This window comes from Pseudochaenichthys georgianus, chromosome 17, assembly GCF_902827115.2.
Source record: "Pseudochaenichthys georgianus chromosome 17, fPseGeo1.2, whole genome shotgun sequence".
NCBI lineage: Eukaryota > Metazoa > Chordata > Actinopteri > Perciformes > Channichthyidae > Pseudochaenichthys > Pseudochaenichthys georgianus.
The window spans coordinates 33,330,926-33,345,646 of record NC_047519.1 but is presented as its reverse complement, the minus strand read 5'-3'; the positions used below and the strand labels follow the sequence as shown (position 1 = coordinate 33,345,646).

The 14,721-nt window shown below is 41.5% G+C and overlaps 1 protein-coding gene across 4 annotated transcripts in view; it reads right to left on the bottom strand.

Moving 5' to 3' along the window:
• The window catches only part of LOC117461989 (receptor-type tyrosine-protein phosphatase mu-like), a 190,459-nt gene that overhangs the window by 112,432 nt on the left and 63,306 nt on the right, over nt 1–14,721 (bottom strand). For 3 of the 4 annotated variants that reach the window (XM_071206433.1, XM_034104007.2, XM_034104009.2), the window contains exons 2-4: nt 11,619–11,697; nt 9,799–9,914; nt 2,921–3,095 (exon numbers count right to left, since the gene is read on the bottom strand). In XM_071206433.1, coding sequence (XP_071062534.1) covers nt 2,921–3,095; nt 9,799–9,914; nt 11,619–11,697 — 370 coding nt within the window. The remainder of the gene's footprint in view (nt 1–2,920; nt 3,096–9,798; nt 9,915–11,618; nt 11,698–14,721) is intronic. The other variant, XM_071206434.1, reaches the window with a different exon arrangement.

Sequence of the window (14,721 nt, the reverse complement as noted above, 5' to 3'; positions counted from 1 at the left end):
ACAAGTAACAGTTGCAGTTAAGTATCAAGTAAGAGCCATTCAAATTGAATCAACACTCCTTTACTATAGAGAAATGCTTTTCACTTTTATGCTTAGATGCCCCTGCTGCCAAGCAATCCTATTTTTCACTTGAGACCATTTATGTAACAATACAACTAAGCAGAATTTTGTATTATAGGCATTTCATTTAACTTTGGAAAGTTATTGCTTGACAAAGGCAACAGCGGCTTACAGTGATGAAATAATTCCTGTAGGTGCAGTAATCCTTTGTTCAACATCCATGGCCGACGCACTGGAAATAACGGATTACCGGTATGAAATACTCTCAAGTGCTGGAACACTTTGGGATATTAACAACCCAATTCCCAGTGTGCTTAAGCCTCACGAGGCAGCCTCGCAGCAGTCGGGCCCTGGAAAGGTCTACCAACTGATCTCCATGCTGGCTGGAGATGGCTGACAGCGCGCAGATGACGGTGGCGGCCGTACGAGAGGGTCAGCGAGCAGCTGTTGTCATGATGTTGACCAGACAGGCAAGCGGCCTGGCAACAGCTGCGCTCTCCTCTACCGCCGCACCTGCCTGCCAGAATGCAAGCACGCACACTCACACTCATGCAACGAAAAACAGTCACACTGCCATGCATTGCACATGGTCCCCATACTGAGCGGCAAAGACATACTGAGAACCAACATACTGTGGGTTTTCTCCGGAAGTGTTTCCTTGTACGATGTGAGGGTCTAGGGACAGAGGGCGTCGTATTGTCATACTGATATTCTGTACACACTGTGAAGACCACTGAGACAAATGTAACATTTGTGATATTGGGCTATATAAATAAACATTGATTGATTGATTGATTGATACTGCAACTGTGACTCATTTATTTGGATGCTCATGAAAGCAAGGTGGTGACTTGACTTTGCTTGTTTCGTTAACCTACTCTACAGTCTAAAACCCAAATATGTTAAATTGACAATAATATTAGCCAGAGAATCCTCCTATTTTATAAGATGATGCAAGTCAGTCATTGGCAATTTTCCTTAATATGTTAAATAATCAACTTATCCTTCCAGCATTATAAGACTTTGGTAAATGGCCGCCCATTTCCCATCCTCCACACAGAAGGCAATAATAAGAACAGCCCCTCTGCTGTGGTGTTAGATTGGTTGGACCTGCATCTTTATGAATCCTTCTTTAATTTGCTCATTACTCCCACGGAGACTCTCTTGCTGAGATGCAAGAGGTCCTCATTATGTTGTTGTAGGAATTGATCCTGCCCTGATGGGAAAGAGCAGAGGTGGTACCAGGAAAATGACAAGCTTGACAGGTCGGCCTTCGATTTCTTGGTGGCTATTCTCATTAGTGCCGACACGGCCGCACCTCGTCAGCCTGGAGTTAGGAGCACAGCCCAGAATACGGTGTTAGAGCACAGCGAAAAGCTTTGCGGGCTCCAGGTGATTCTAACCAGGCCAAGAAAGGAGCTAGCTCTTGGACAGAGAGTAATTATCGCCCTTTCAGAACTACTGGCTGCACTACAGGAGAGCCCATCACAAGGGGGATAAGGGGGCTGCACTGGCCCAATCCGTATGGCGCTCAGGAAATACATGCAGCGCACTTCAACACGGGCGCATAAATCTGACTGAATACTGGCATGAAAGGCAGAAGTGATTATCTGGGATAATCAAGCATTCACTATTCGCATGTTGAAGAAAAAGGTAGTGTATGGTAATGAGGGGGGGGGGGGGGGGGGGGGGGTGAGCCGCTGTGTGACTGTAGTCGGCTCATAATCCACAGAACCCACTCCGCGGCCACTCTTCTAAAAACGAGGCACCGAAGCGGTGCATACACATTTAAGGAGGATTTACGACTCAGACACATTGCTGGGAGGGTTAAGCACTTGTTTTATGACTGGTACGATAAGAGGACATATCAGCCTTTTTTTTATGTGCGACACTTATAACCGTGAAAACGCCTCTTTTCTTCTTGCTGCGACGAGTTGGCTTATGCCGGAGTCATCGAGGTGTGACATCTCTGCAGAACTTAAAGCGAGATGCATTAAAAGATTTGATGAATCCTTGAATCGAGAGAACTATTTTAAATATTTATGACAAAGGCTCTCTACACTTTACTGGTTTGTATTGTATAAAAATAAATGCGGTAACACGTTGAAAGCAGCGATCAGCAAAACATTGCCGTCTGGCGAGTATGTGTAAGTGCAAGTGATTGTGTTGCTGAATTTATGCACGCGTGTGGTTTTGAGTGCCTCCAGTGTGTCAGTAAATTTTCTTTGAGTACACCACTGAAACCCACTGATACACTCAGGCAGAGAGACTTTATCTCCCTCTTCACTCTGCTCTGTCTGGGCCCGGCCATTCTCACATGATTGACAGACCTCGATCTGGACAGCCAGGATTAAACCTATCAATCACAGAAAGCTTGGAGACAAAAAAAAAAAAAGAATGGAAAAAAAACGGGGCAGTAAATTCAATTGAAAGCACAGGGAGAAAATTGAGGTGAAGAAATATAGAAGGCCATTACCGGGCTATAGGGCTGTGGGAAAGTGAGGCCTTGCTGGATTTAGTTTCAGACGACTCCATAAATTCATATCAAATGACTGCAGGAGTGAAATATCAGAGAGGTTACTGTAAAACCCTTTGTGATCTTTTAGGTGGAATTGTGCTCACTCAAGGACAGCCTTTACAGGGTAAGTATTAAAGTCCTCTAAATAACAAATCAACATAAAAGCGTGTATTTTTAGTATCGCCTTAGAGGACGAACACAGAGCACTTCCTGTTTATCTCCTGTTGACTTTGCCGTGTGTGGAGAGGTCATGTGGATGGAAAAGCATTCATGCCGTCTGTGCCGAGTTGGTTCCGATAGGCTTTGTTTTTGTTTTCTCTCTGCTCTGGGACCAATACTCACGTTTTATGGTTAGTTCGCCATAATTGGACACTCCAACCCCTTTGTCCGAGTGGACGATGCAGCGGTAGCGGCCCGAGTCACCCTTGGTTGTGTTCTCTACATCAAAAGTGCCAATGAAGCGCCGGTTGTTCCAAGGTTTTGTGGCTTTCATCGGAGCCTCCCGTCCACCGATGCCCTGTTTGGAACCGAGACAAAGACACAAGTGAGCCCACAAAATGGAAAGGTTTAATAAGCAAAGTGGCGCCACACACACACACTTATCCTAACCTTAACCAACACATGCCTAACCCTTAACCTAACCAAGTCTTCCCCTCAAGGGGACCTCCAATGTGTCCCCATAAGGGAGGCGAGTCCCCACATGGGACTGTGTAAACAGATTTAGGTCCCCACAAGTACACACACATTACATTACATGTTATTTGTTAGACGCTTTTATCCAAAGCGACTTACATACTCAATACTGTGGACAATCCCCACAGCAGCAATTTGGGGTGAAGTGTCTCAGGGACACAACGACATGCTGACTGCAGTGGGGTTTGAACCTGTGACTCCCTGTTCCCAAGGCCACACACACACACACACACACACACACACACACACACACACACACACACACACACACACACACACACACACACACACACACACACACACACACACACACACACACACACACACACACACACACACACACACACACAACACACACACACACACACACACACACACACACACACACACACACACACACACACACACACACCTTGACCGTCAGGCTTCTACGGGAAGGGCGTCCCATAGACCTTCATAATGCCTATTTTAAGGTTCATTTGGCCATTAAAATGCGTTTTGATCTCATTTTATGCGAGTAATGAGTTTTTATTTCTGATTATTTGTGCAGTACATGTACATGATGTTTAGTTTGCTAGTTATGACGAAGATTACTTCATGAATGTGTACACATTCATGGTTGCTAAGGTGGTTGCTATGGACGCTGCAACAGCTCCCAGACCACGTGATCAACAACAATGGCTGTCCTTCGTGTTATTCTCGGTGGAAAAATGCCTATTTAAGGTTAATTTGGCCATTAAAATGCGTTTTGATGTCATTGTATGCGAGTAATGAGTTTTTATTTCTGATTATTTGTGCAGTACATGTACATGATGTTTAGTTTGCTAGTTATGACGAAGATTACCTTACGCCTGTGAGGAAAATGCATGGGGCTCAGAGCCTCGTATTTTTAAATATTTGTTTCCTTCTAATTTGTTATTCTTTTCAAAATAACACACTGTTATTTACTCACCAATAACATACAATTATCCTTGCTTTTATTTATTGGTCTTTTTTGGCGTTCGTCAGGAACTGAATTTAAAAATAAAAATAACCGGAAACAGACGTGGGCATTTCGAGCGATTACCCAAGATTCTCAGCTACGCTGATTGGATGTTTTAGCCGCAATGCATGCTGGGATTTGGTGTTTATATTATATGAAATCCGGAAAACATTTGAAAAGACTAAAATAATACTTAATTCCGAGTGCTCTTGCTTTTCTCTTTGAAAGTCATCACATAACGGCATTGTAATACACGGTTCGGCTGCATTAAATATTACAGATCTGCCGTAGTTCTTTATTTAGAGCGCCCTGATGATAAGACCTATGGAAAAACTGAAGAAATGCCGCCGAAACTGAATACTTGACGTGGATCATAAATATATCAACAATTAAAAAACTTCTCAATTTCTCTTCACACAATACGTCTCCTTGCAGTATCAACACTAATTCGGCTGACTTTTACATTTGATGTAAATCATAGATAGGTTATATTTACACCATAACGGTGCACAGTTGATAAAAAAGGACTGTAGTTTTTAAAGATATTACTGATTTGAATTGGATTGCATTTTGAATGTAAGAATGTAAATACTGATTCTGAAATAGTATAGCAATATGCTGTAAAATTATGTGAAAGCATGAATAAAACTACACATCTTCAGATGTTGTACATAAGTGTCTGTGTGTACCTTGTGTGCCTAGTGGTTAAAGCACGTTATTGAATTATTGTTTTTATGTGTTATATTTGATTAAAAAAATATTAAGAGTACATATACTTTCATAGGGGGAAAGTAGAAGGTCTGTGATAGAAATATAGAATATAAAAAATCAAGAAGATACTATAAGTGATCTCTTCAATAAAACAGTTTAGTGTACAAAGATATTAATAGGAGGAGGTGCAAAACAGAAAAACGAATTAACCTTTATTTAAACATTAAATAACAGATTACGGTCTTCTTTTAAATAAGAAAAAAACGTTGGGGGTATCCATCTACAGATAAATACAAAGTACTTAACGTCTAATATATTGCTTTCCTGCAATGTTAACTATGTTGAAGCACTTATTTTAACTGATATTATACATATGGATTATACTCTTATGTATGTAGATAGAATAAGAAATGTGCAGAATATGACAGTTTAATGGTGGAGGTACACACATATTGATAGATGTCTTGTACTGCACTGTTGAGGGACCTGTGACCCACGTTTTTCATTCATTTCATAACTACACCGTAAGTTGTGTAAATGATATGTCAATACACCTTTAAAATCTTGAAATCTTGAAAGGGATGTGCAAAATAGCCATAATATATAGTCTTTAATTAACTATTAGTAGAGAATAACGAGTAATTAATATACTTTATTACTCGTTTCCATTAATGTCAATTGCAGATACATGTTTAGTCTTCTCAAGCACAAGTATCAAATATCTCTCCTGATTGTTGGCACTTGACAATCACCTTATCTGAATTTTACTCAGGTGTAACTAAAGTCTGATTTAAGGGTTGTTTATATTTCACATCATTAATCAGAATCTGCAAAGTAACTCAAATAAATGCAGTGGAGTAAAAATACCAGGTTAACCTCTGCATTGTAGTGGAGTAGAATTACAAAGTATCAATGAGCTTTCATGTGGGTATATTAATGCTATATATTGATGCTGCGCATTATGGACAGCGATTTTTATCCATTTATTAATTATATGTTTTACATTTGATAACACCAATGTGTTTAATACTGGCAACTTCTAATTGTGGGAAAACGAAAAAGTTCAGTAGAGACGTCCCATAGAACATTTTGCGAAACACAATAGTGTAGTGTGTAGTTCTGGGGGGGCGTTCGATTCCAGTTTTGGATAGTCTGGCGTGGTTTCGTTCCATTTCACACAGCTGTTTGACGCTGTAACCTTGGCGCACTGCCACTCCAACATCCAATCCCAGACCTAGAAGAGTAATCACGGGGACTGTAGTCCTCAACGATAGCTGGGGATTCTGGGTAGTGTAGTGTCTTCGGCCGTCCTAAACTCAAACATTTTGACAATCGCAATGATGCTCGAACTGTCCCTTATAGGCCTACGTCCGTTTCCGGTTATTTTTATTTTGAAATTCAGTTCCTGACGAACACCAAAAAAGACCGAGATTATGGAATTAAACCAATAAATAAAAGCAAGGATAATTGTATGTTATTGGTGAGTAAATAACAGTGTGTTATTTTGAAAAGAATAACAAATTAGAAGGAAAAAAAGATTTTAAAAATACGAGGCTCTGAGCCCCATGCATTTTCCTCACAGACGTAAGGTAATCTTCGTCATAACTAGCAAACTAAACATCATGTACATGTACTGCACAACTAATCAGAAATAAAAACTCATTACTCGCATACAATGACATCAAAACGCATTTTAACGGCCAAATTAACCTTAAAATAGGCATTTTTCCACCGAGAATAACACGAAGGACAGCCATTGTTGTTGATCACGTGGTCTGGGAGCTGTTGCAGCGTCCATAGCAACCACCTTAGCAACCATGAATGTGTACACATTCATGAAGTAATCTTCGTCATAACTAGCAAACTAAACATCATGTACATGTACTGCACAAATAATCCGAAATAAAAACTCATTCCTCGCATAAAATGAGATCAAAATGCATTTTAAAGCCAAATGAACCTTAAAATAGGCATTATGAAGGTCTATGGACGCCCTGCCCGTAGAAAATGACGGGAAAGGGGTACCCTGTACGTAATATAGCGACGGGGAGGGGCCCTGACCGTCCGTCAACATGTGACGGGATGAGAGTGAGAACCACACACACACACACACACACACACACACACACACACACACACACACACACACACACACACACACACACACACCACACACACACACACCACACACACACACACACACACACACACACACACACACACACACACACACACACACACACACACACACACACACACACACACACACACACACACACACACACACACACACACACACACACACACACACACACACACACACACACACACACACACACACACACACACACACACACACACACACACACACACACACACACACACACACACACACACCTCCCCAGCTGTCACCCCTCACAGCAGGCAGATGGGGGACATTTGTTCATTGGAAATATTTCTTCATTACTGTCATCGGGGACTTCACTTAATGTTTGTTTTCCAGCTCCAGTGCTAATGAGGACGTGTTTGTTAAAATGATGGAGTACCTGGCAGAGGACCTTTACCCAGAGTCATGCTCCCACTGATCACATGTGTGACAGTGTGCTTACCAGCAGAGCCGGCGGGGTTATGTCTGCCAGATGCACTACCTTTGCTGCTCAGAACAAGGTCAATTCAAGACTGCTGTGCAGCTCAGTTTTGCCGGATATAGTACACGGTTTCCACAGAGCCAACATCTATATAGGTTAAGACCATACTGCGGTGATCTAAAACAACTGTAATCCCCTTCCCCCCCAGACACAGAGGCCTCTGGAAATCTGGGAACAGGTGAAAACACAAGGGCAATATAAAGCAATGTGGGATTTGTCTTATGATTTAACTAAAAAAGCAACTTTTAAAAGTGAGTATTGTTATTAGTAGAAATTCTATACTTTGTCCATCATACACGATTAAGTGTCCCATGACCTCTTCTTCACTGCCACCTTGTCAGTTGTTTCCTCATATCATTTATCATTTAGAGCTGCGGTGAAACCGCTAACCAGAAGTATGTTTGAGGTAACTGCATTTTAAATAGACAGTTGTCAGCCAATCAGGAAGATGTACCGTCTATGGTTGTGGTGAAACTGGTTTACATTTGGCTCCATGTAATTAGGGTTAAACATGTTATAAATAACAAAATAGCTCTTGCCTCATCCTTATGCTACGCTCTTCTTTTACCCAACCATGTGATCCATACACTTTGAGTTGTTGAACTAGTGCAATTATCTCTACACAGTGTTATGGGTTGTTAGCGTCGGCATTCATTTTATATTCCAGTAAAGATATTTCCCCCTTAAATCAGATCTTGAACTTATCAGGGTTCCTACACATTGAATGAACCGTAATTTTCGGACTATAAGCCGCGACTTTTTTCCCCATTTTTTCGTGCAGCTAACGGCCACTAGGGAACCTCCTAAATCTATGGATTTTACAGGTAAAATTAACCACCTTTAACACTACGGGCTCTATGACCGGTCCGCGCCCGCCACCTTTAAGCGGCGGGCTCCAGCAGGAAAAGCTGGAGGCCGGAAAAGAGTGAGACGGGTAGCGCGCCAAAGTAAAAGTGGAACCGAGAGACAGAACGAGAGCAAGACAGACGGACAATTTAGCTGCTGCGGCTTATATGCAGGTGCGCTTTATAGTCCGAAAGTACGGTACTTGTTTTTTCAGATGCAAGTTTAAGACGACACTGATTTTGACCTGACAATAACCAAACTTTGATTTACCCATTGTTGCTAAACACTCAACACCGACTAGGGATGCATATCGTTGACTTTTTTACGATACCGATACCACTGAACGATACCGATACTTAACCGATACATATCGTGATACTTTGAAAATGTATCATCCCACAATTACTCCTATGAAGCGCTTTACGATATAGTTAACATGTCAAATGAATATTAAATTCAGTTGCGGGACTTCTTGGACCTTTTAGTACTGCACAAACAATGAAAGATACATAAAAAATATGAAGAAAACCGATTATGGAATATCTTTTATAACACCCGCCATCAGGTGTGCCGCGTGAATAGCACATCTCGTCAATGCAAACAGACCGTTATAATTAATGTTAAACCTGAGATTCGACTAGAGAACAAATACATAATAGAATAATGGTCATGAGATCACAACAAATCTCAACTTTAAAATCAACATTTACCTTCGCTGGTGAGAGAAAACAAATCCCATCACAGTCCTTTTTATGGGACGTTTACCTTTCTAGTATTGAACAAACAATGAAAAATACATAAAATATGAAGAAAAACGGTTATGCAATCTAATTTATAATATCACGGGCCACGGACTTGGACTTTTTTTTTTAAAGTATCGAAACCGGATCTGATTTCGGTACGGTATACCGTAGCCACCAGTAACCGGTATTACCGGTATGCATCCCTAACACAGACAGTTGAACATTGTAAGAAAATAGCCAACTCAATACTCTGGAAACACAAAGCCCATCCCATCAAGCCTTAAAATGATTACAAATCCAATTCCATACTTTGTCATACTGCGTGGGAATCCCATCTTATGCATTATCATGACTTATTTGAGAGCTTGCTAAATTAAATAGCATATGCTACATTTCTAATATCCCCATTTACAGTGGAAATAAGCCTGCAGCCTTCTTAGACAACAGCACTGAGGATCATACGATTACACATTCAGACAGTAGGGTCTGTTCAGAGAGGCACGTTCGTTTCCAGAGGGCACACTTATAATACTGATCCCACCCTCTGATTCAGTCTTTGATTTAGAGTGTAAGTTAAAGCATGAAAATGGATCTCACCTGAAGCCAGAGGCGGAAATTGTCCCTTTTGCGTCCATTGACGGTGCAGTGAAAAGATGCCGTCTGTCCAGCGTTGACTTCCACTCCCTTTATGGTCAGGAAGTGAGGTGTGTTCACTGGGAGAAAAAATGCAAATATTGATCAGACGGCTGCAGAAAAGTCATTTAAGAGTGAATGCTGAGTTGCAGCATTGCTTCATCAAATGGATTTAATCACTAAAAATGTGGTGCTTGTGTCTGCATCAAGCTCCATGCGCCTGTGTCGTATGCCAAGATTTCTATGCAAGATGTTTGAATGGATATTGCTGTGTATTGTACTTTCTGATACCAACATCGCTTTGTGCGGAAGACATCCACCAACATCCTTGAAATGAGACACCAGAGGCCATCGTGCACCGACCAACAACACCGTCTTTAAAATGCACCCTTTCATAGATTGAGGGTATTTTTTTCCCAAAGTATTATTCTCTTCTCCGACTGTGCTCATTATCAGTATGCACACTGACTGGGATAGTGCATGGAAAGTAACTTATGTAGAACATGTTTGATTAGCACCGCAATTCTGCGTAGGAAAATAGGGCAATTCAATGGAGCGACCTTGATTCAAAACATAACCAAATCTCTAAAGACTTGGCAAAAGCTAATTCTATCACTTTCATCATCAAGACTTTCATTTCTACTTAATATTTTACAAGCCCATCTCTGAACCTGCTTTGTAACGTTGTCCCGTCAATCCATCCCGTGCCAAAAGAGACAAATCTATTTTTCTCATCGCTAATGTCTTCTTTAATGATGCAAAGAAGAGGCAGACCACCCAGTGGCGTAATCACACCTTTGTGCTAGATATTCCACATGGCCGTATAAATAGAAAATGAATTGGCCGCGCTCCACCGACGAGTCTCTCTGATCGCTTTGCTTATCAGTCAAATAAACCCTATTGCCACTGAGAGGGTTATTGATCCAAACACACTTTCGCACATTTAAACATTGATCACGTCGCAAGGCCTCATTGATTTACTCAAATACATTTATATGCAACACCTATCGCTATTTCAATCCATTTTATTGACATAACATTTGCAGGAATTCAGCTGCTTTCTAATGGTTACCAGGTCATTAGCGCCTCACAATCAGAGCTTGATACTTTGAGGGGTAAAGTATAAATCAATTAATGAAAACCGTGCGGTATTGATTTAGACTTGGACTGTAGAGTTTGAAAATCTCTTTGTATCAGATGAAGAAGAGCCATATGGAGTAGCATGACTCTCAAGGTACTCAAACGCATTGACATGACATATCCTGAAGATCCCGTGTCCTTGTTTTCTAACAGCAGCAGTCTATCCCAAAAGCTGAAGCGGAAACAATCTAAATATGCGGCTGATTACATGTTCATTAGCTCCGCAGCGCACTCTAAAGTATGTTCAGCGAGGGAAGCAGAACTCTGAACATCTGAAAGAGGAGATGCTGAATATCCTTGAGGGAGGAGAAACGTTGTGGAATCCAAACACAAGCAGCAGCAAGTGTATTTGTTTTTCCATCCCTTTTTATGCTATTTCTCCCATCTCTCGAAGGATAGATTTAACACAGCCACTCCAACATTATATCCTGAGCACACTTCAGCATGTCGGCTCATAAATCTTCAGGAGCTATCAGGAGGGAGGTTTACACTTTGGATTGACTGTAGCATACTGTTTGAAGGCCCTTTGTTTGACTGGGAGGCCTTGAATATAACGGCGATACAGGTATTTGGGAGGGTGTCATGGAAAGGACAATGAATGTTTGATGATATTCTTTTATGGTGAAGGGAAAAAAAGGACTTACTGCACTGGTGGCCCTGGACCACGACGTCTTTGATGGCCAGCAAGCCACGCTGCCCTGAGGTTACGGCTTCAAACACAATCTGAGGAGGAGAGAGGACACTCATAACACCAATGATAAATGGGCAGATGTCTTCAAATGGCACTTGAGTGAGGCTGCCCGTGTGCAAAAGGGAAGTCCAGCTCCTGCTAATGCGATCTGCTCTTAGCTGGGCCGCAGCCGGTCACACTGCTGCGGGCCACTGATGTTATTTCCACAATATGTCAGTTGAAAGGTGCTATGACATGCAAGTGTTAAATTAAGTTTGAGCCCCGAGACGTTTAGCACACAGTCGGTGACAAACACGTAGTGGGGAGAGACACGGTTGAGATATCATTCACTCATCAGTTATTCAGATGCTTTTACCCGAAACAATGCAGGTGAATGGGATTGGACTTGTGCATTGTATGACATGAACATTCCCATTCTTATACCCTTCTTTAGGTTTATCTGTAAGTCCCTTAAACGTTCTTAAAATGTAATAGCTAGACTAGACTAAAGCATAATCTGTAAACCTGTGTGTTGTTCTGCAGTGATGTCAAATCCAAAGCAATTTCATATGCAAACAGGAAGTCAATGCTGCATTACAAGCTGTGATCTAAATAAAATAGTTAAGTTATAACGTAATTGATGGTCAAGCTTAAGTTAGCTAGCTTAGTTTTTCCCTTAACGGTTAACAATTGTTTTGTGGTGCTACTGGTTTTAATGTTCTTATTAGCTAAATAAATTATAACTAGGCACCATTTTAACTTATACAACTGGTGCAAGTGACTCTTGGTTATTACCTAAATTATTTGTTATTGTTCACAGTATTTTAAGCACTACTTTTTAAATGGGCTCCAAAAAACCCTGTTGACTAGCAGATCAATCTCCAAGGAAAACGCCTCAAACCAAAAATATAAAAATAAAAACATATCTTTGCATGCACGGATGCCACTAGATTTAAGTGTGAACATATGTGAATGTATGCTGTTGCATTCAACAGTTGCTCTGTGTCTAGTGTTACATGTCTGACATGTTTGTTGCCATCTCTGACACCAGAAATCTGAAATCAACTACAACTGTGCCAAGTAGGACTACCGCGAGTCTATTTTAAGGGCCAACATTTGCTGCAACACCAATGGTCGTAAGCCCCGACAGAGGGCGTGTCCCGGCAGAATGTCAGAGTTATGTACTCGCTGGTCTGCATCGTGTTAAAAAGGGAAAAGAATGCCAGTCCCTTCCCAAACCCAGGGTGTGGTACAGACCCATTACGCCACACACACACACACACACACACACACACACACACACACACTACACATGTTTCGCATGCCATTACTCACTAAATATACGCCTATATCTCCGAGTGAATGGTATATATTAATGGACATTTTCTGTATATGGTCTCGCACAGACACAGATGTTCTGCTAGCCGTAGCTAGGTTGCACACACTTACATCTCTGAGATTCCTTTTATAGCCGGGGAATGTGGAGGAGGAGGAGATAGTTACCATTGTCATCAGGGAGGCAGGATGCCTTCAGATAAGGCTGTCTAATTATACATTTCTTTTTTTGTCTCATGAAATATGAAAGTGAATGTCTTGGGTGCCAATTATGGCCTCATTACAGGCTAATTTAAAGGAAATTAAAAGGCCAACCACTCCATACATCACCACCAGACAAATGAACTAGCCCCCACTCTCTAATTGAAATCCTTTGTTTGTGCAACAGACATCAGTCAGCTTGCCTAATAGCTGTGATATAATTGATTCTAACATCAATGATAGTGCAGTGCGTAATTGGGCCTGACCCACAGACTGAAAATATTCACATGGGACGAAAGCTGTTGGTGTCACGGGAAAGTTCACCGTTCTCGTTTGCCGGCGAGACACGTGGTGACCCCACATTGAATGTCTACATCGCCGCTCTGGCTATCCCTGAGGGACTTGGCTAAGTACTACATTACAGCAGGATTGATTAGCTCTGCCAATGGCTCTACTGTATTGAAATCAAGACGGATGAGGACATTTGGGTTTTTCTCTCATCAGGATTAATATTGGGTGTTCGTCTTATGCACATAGTACATATTTGTGAGCGATGTGCAGACCCTATTTAGACACATTTCATGTATTAAAAGTTAAAGTTTTTGCCAGTGTTCAGCAGCTTTGGAAATGCATGACAATCTCAATTAAAAGTTTTAGGGATGACCTGACAGAAGAGTAATTATGAAAGGCTGAGGGGCTCATGACGACTAAAATACTTACCCGGTAATTAAAAAATAATTTCCCAGTATCAGGTGGCTTCCCTTTGACGATAGCGTAGGTTACCGTGCAATTAAAGATACCTATAATTAGTGCCATGTTGTTAATTAGTGACAATTTCAAGCATTGGTCTCTCTTTTCTCTACTGAGAGTGGCGCTAATATCATTAGCATCCTCACATTTACCAATGTTGTCACTTTGGGTCTGGAACAATTACAACCGGAGACGGACCATCCACTGGGGGGTAAGAGGCAACAGATGCTGGGAAGTTCCCCGAGCACACTGGGAAACATTAGAAAGCATTGCGGGCTGAGATGCTCAACCCATGTACAGAACTCTGCAGAAACCCACTGTGAACAACATGTCGACAAATATTCAAGCATCACTAAACGTAACATGGATTTCAAAAGCAGAACACTGTTTAAAAGGTGTAGCTTGCTTGGTCTTGGCAAAGTTAAGGTCAAAGTGTTATATAAACAAATTAAAAATATAAAGAAAAGATTAATTTCCCTATTTTTTTTAATGGTTTCAGTGATGGCTCGAGCTTGGACTTGTGCATGTTGCGTTAGCCACTGAGGTCTGCACAGGATCAATCTGAAAAAATGTTATCCAGATAAGCGTTCCCTCATTATGTCAGGCAAGGGTCAAAATCCTGTTGCCTCCCCCCTCTCCTCTCTTCCTTTTGTCCGTGTGCCTCTCATTAAGGCTCCTATCCTGCATTCAGCAGTGAGAAAGCTCAGCGGTGTACCTTGTTAACCAAGTTATCAGGGTTGGCGATGATGAGAAAGCAGGAGAACTCCCCTCAGCTCCACGGTGCTCAGGCC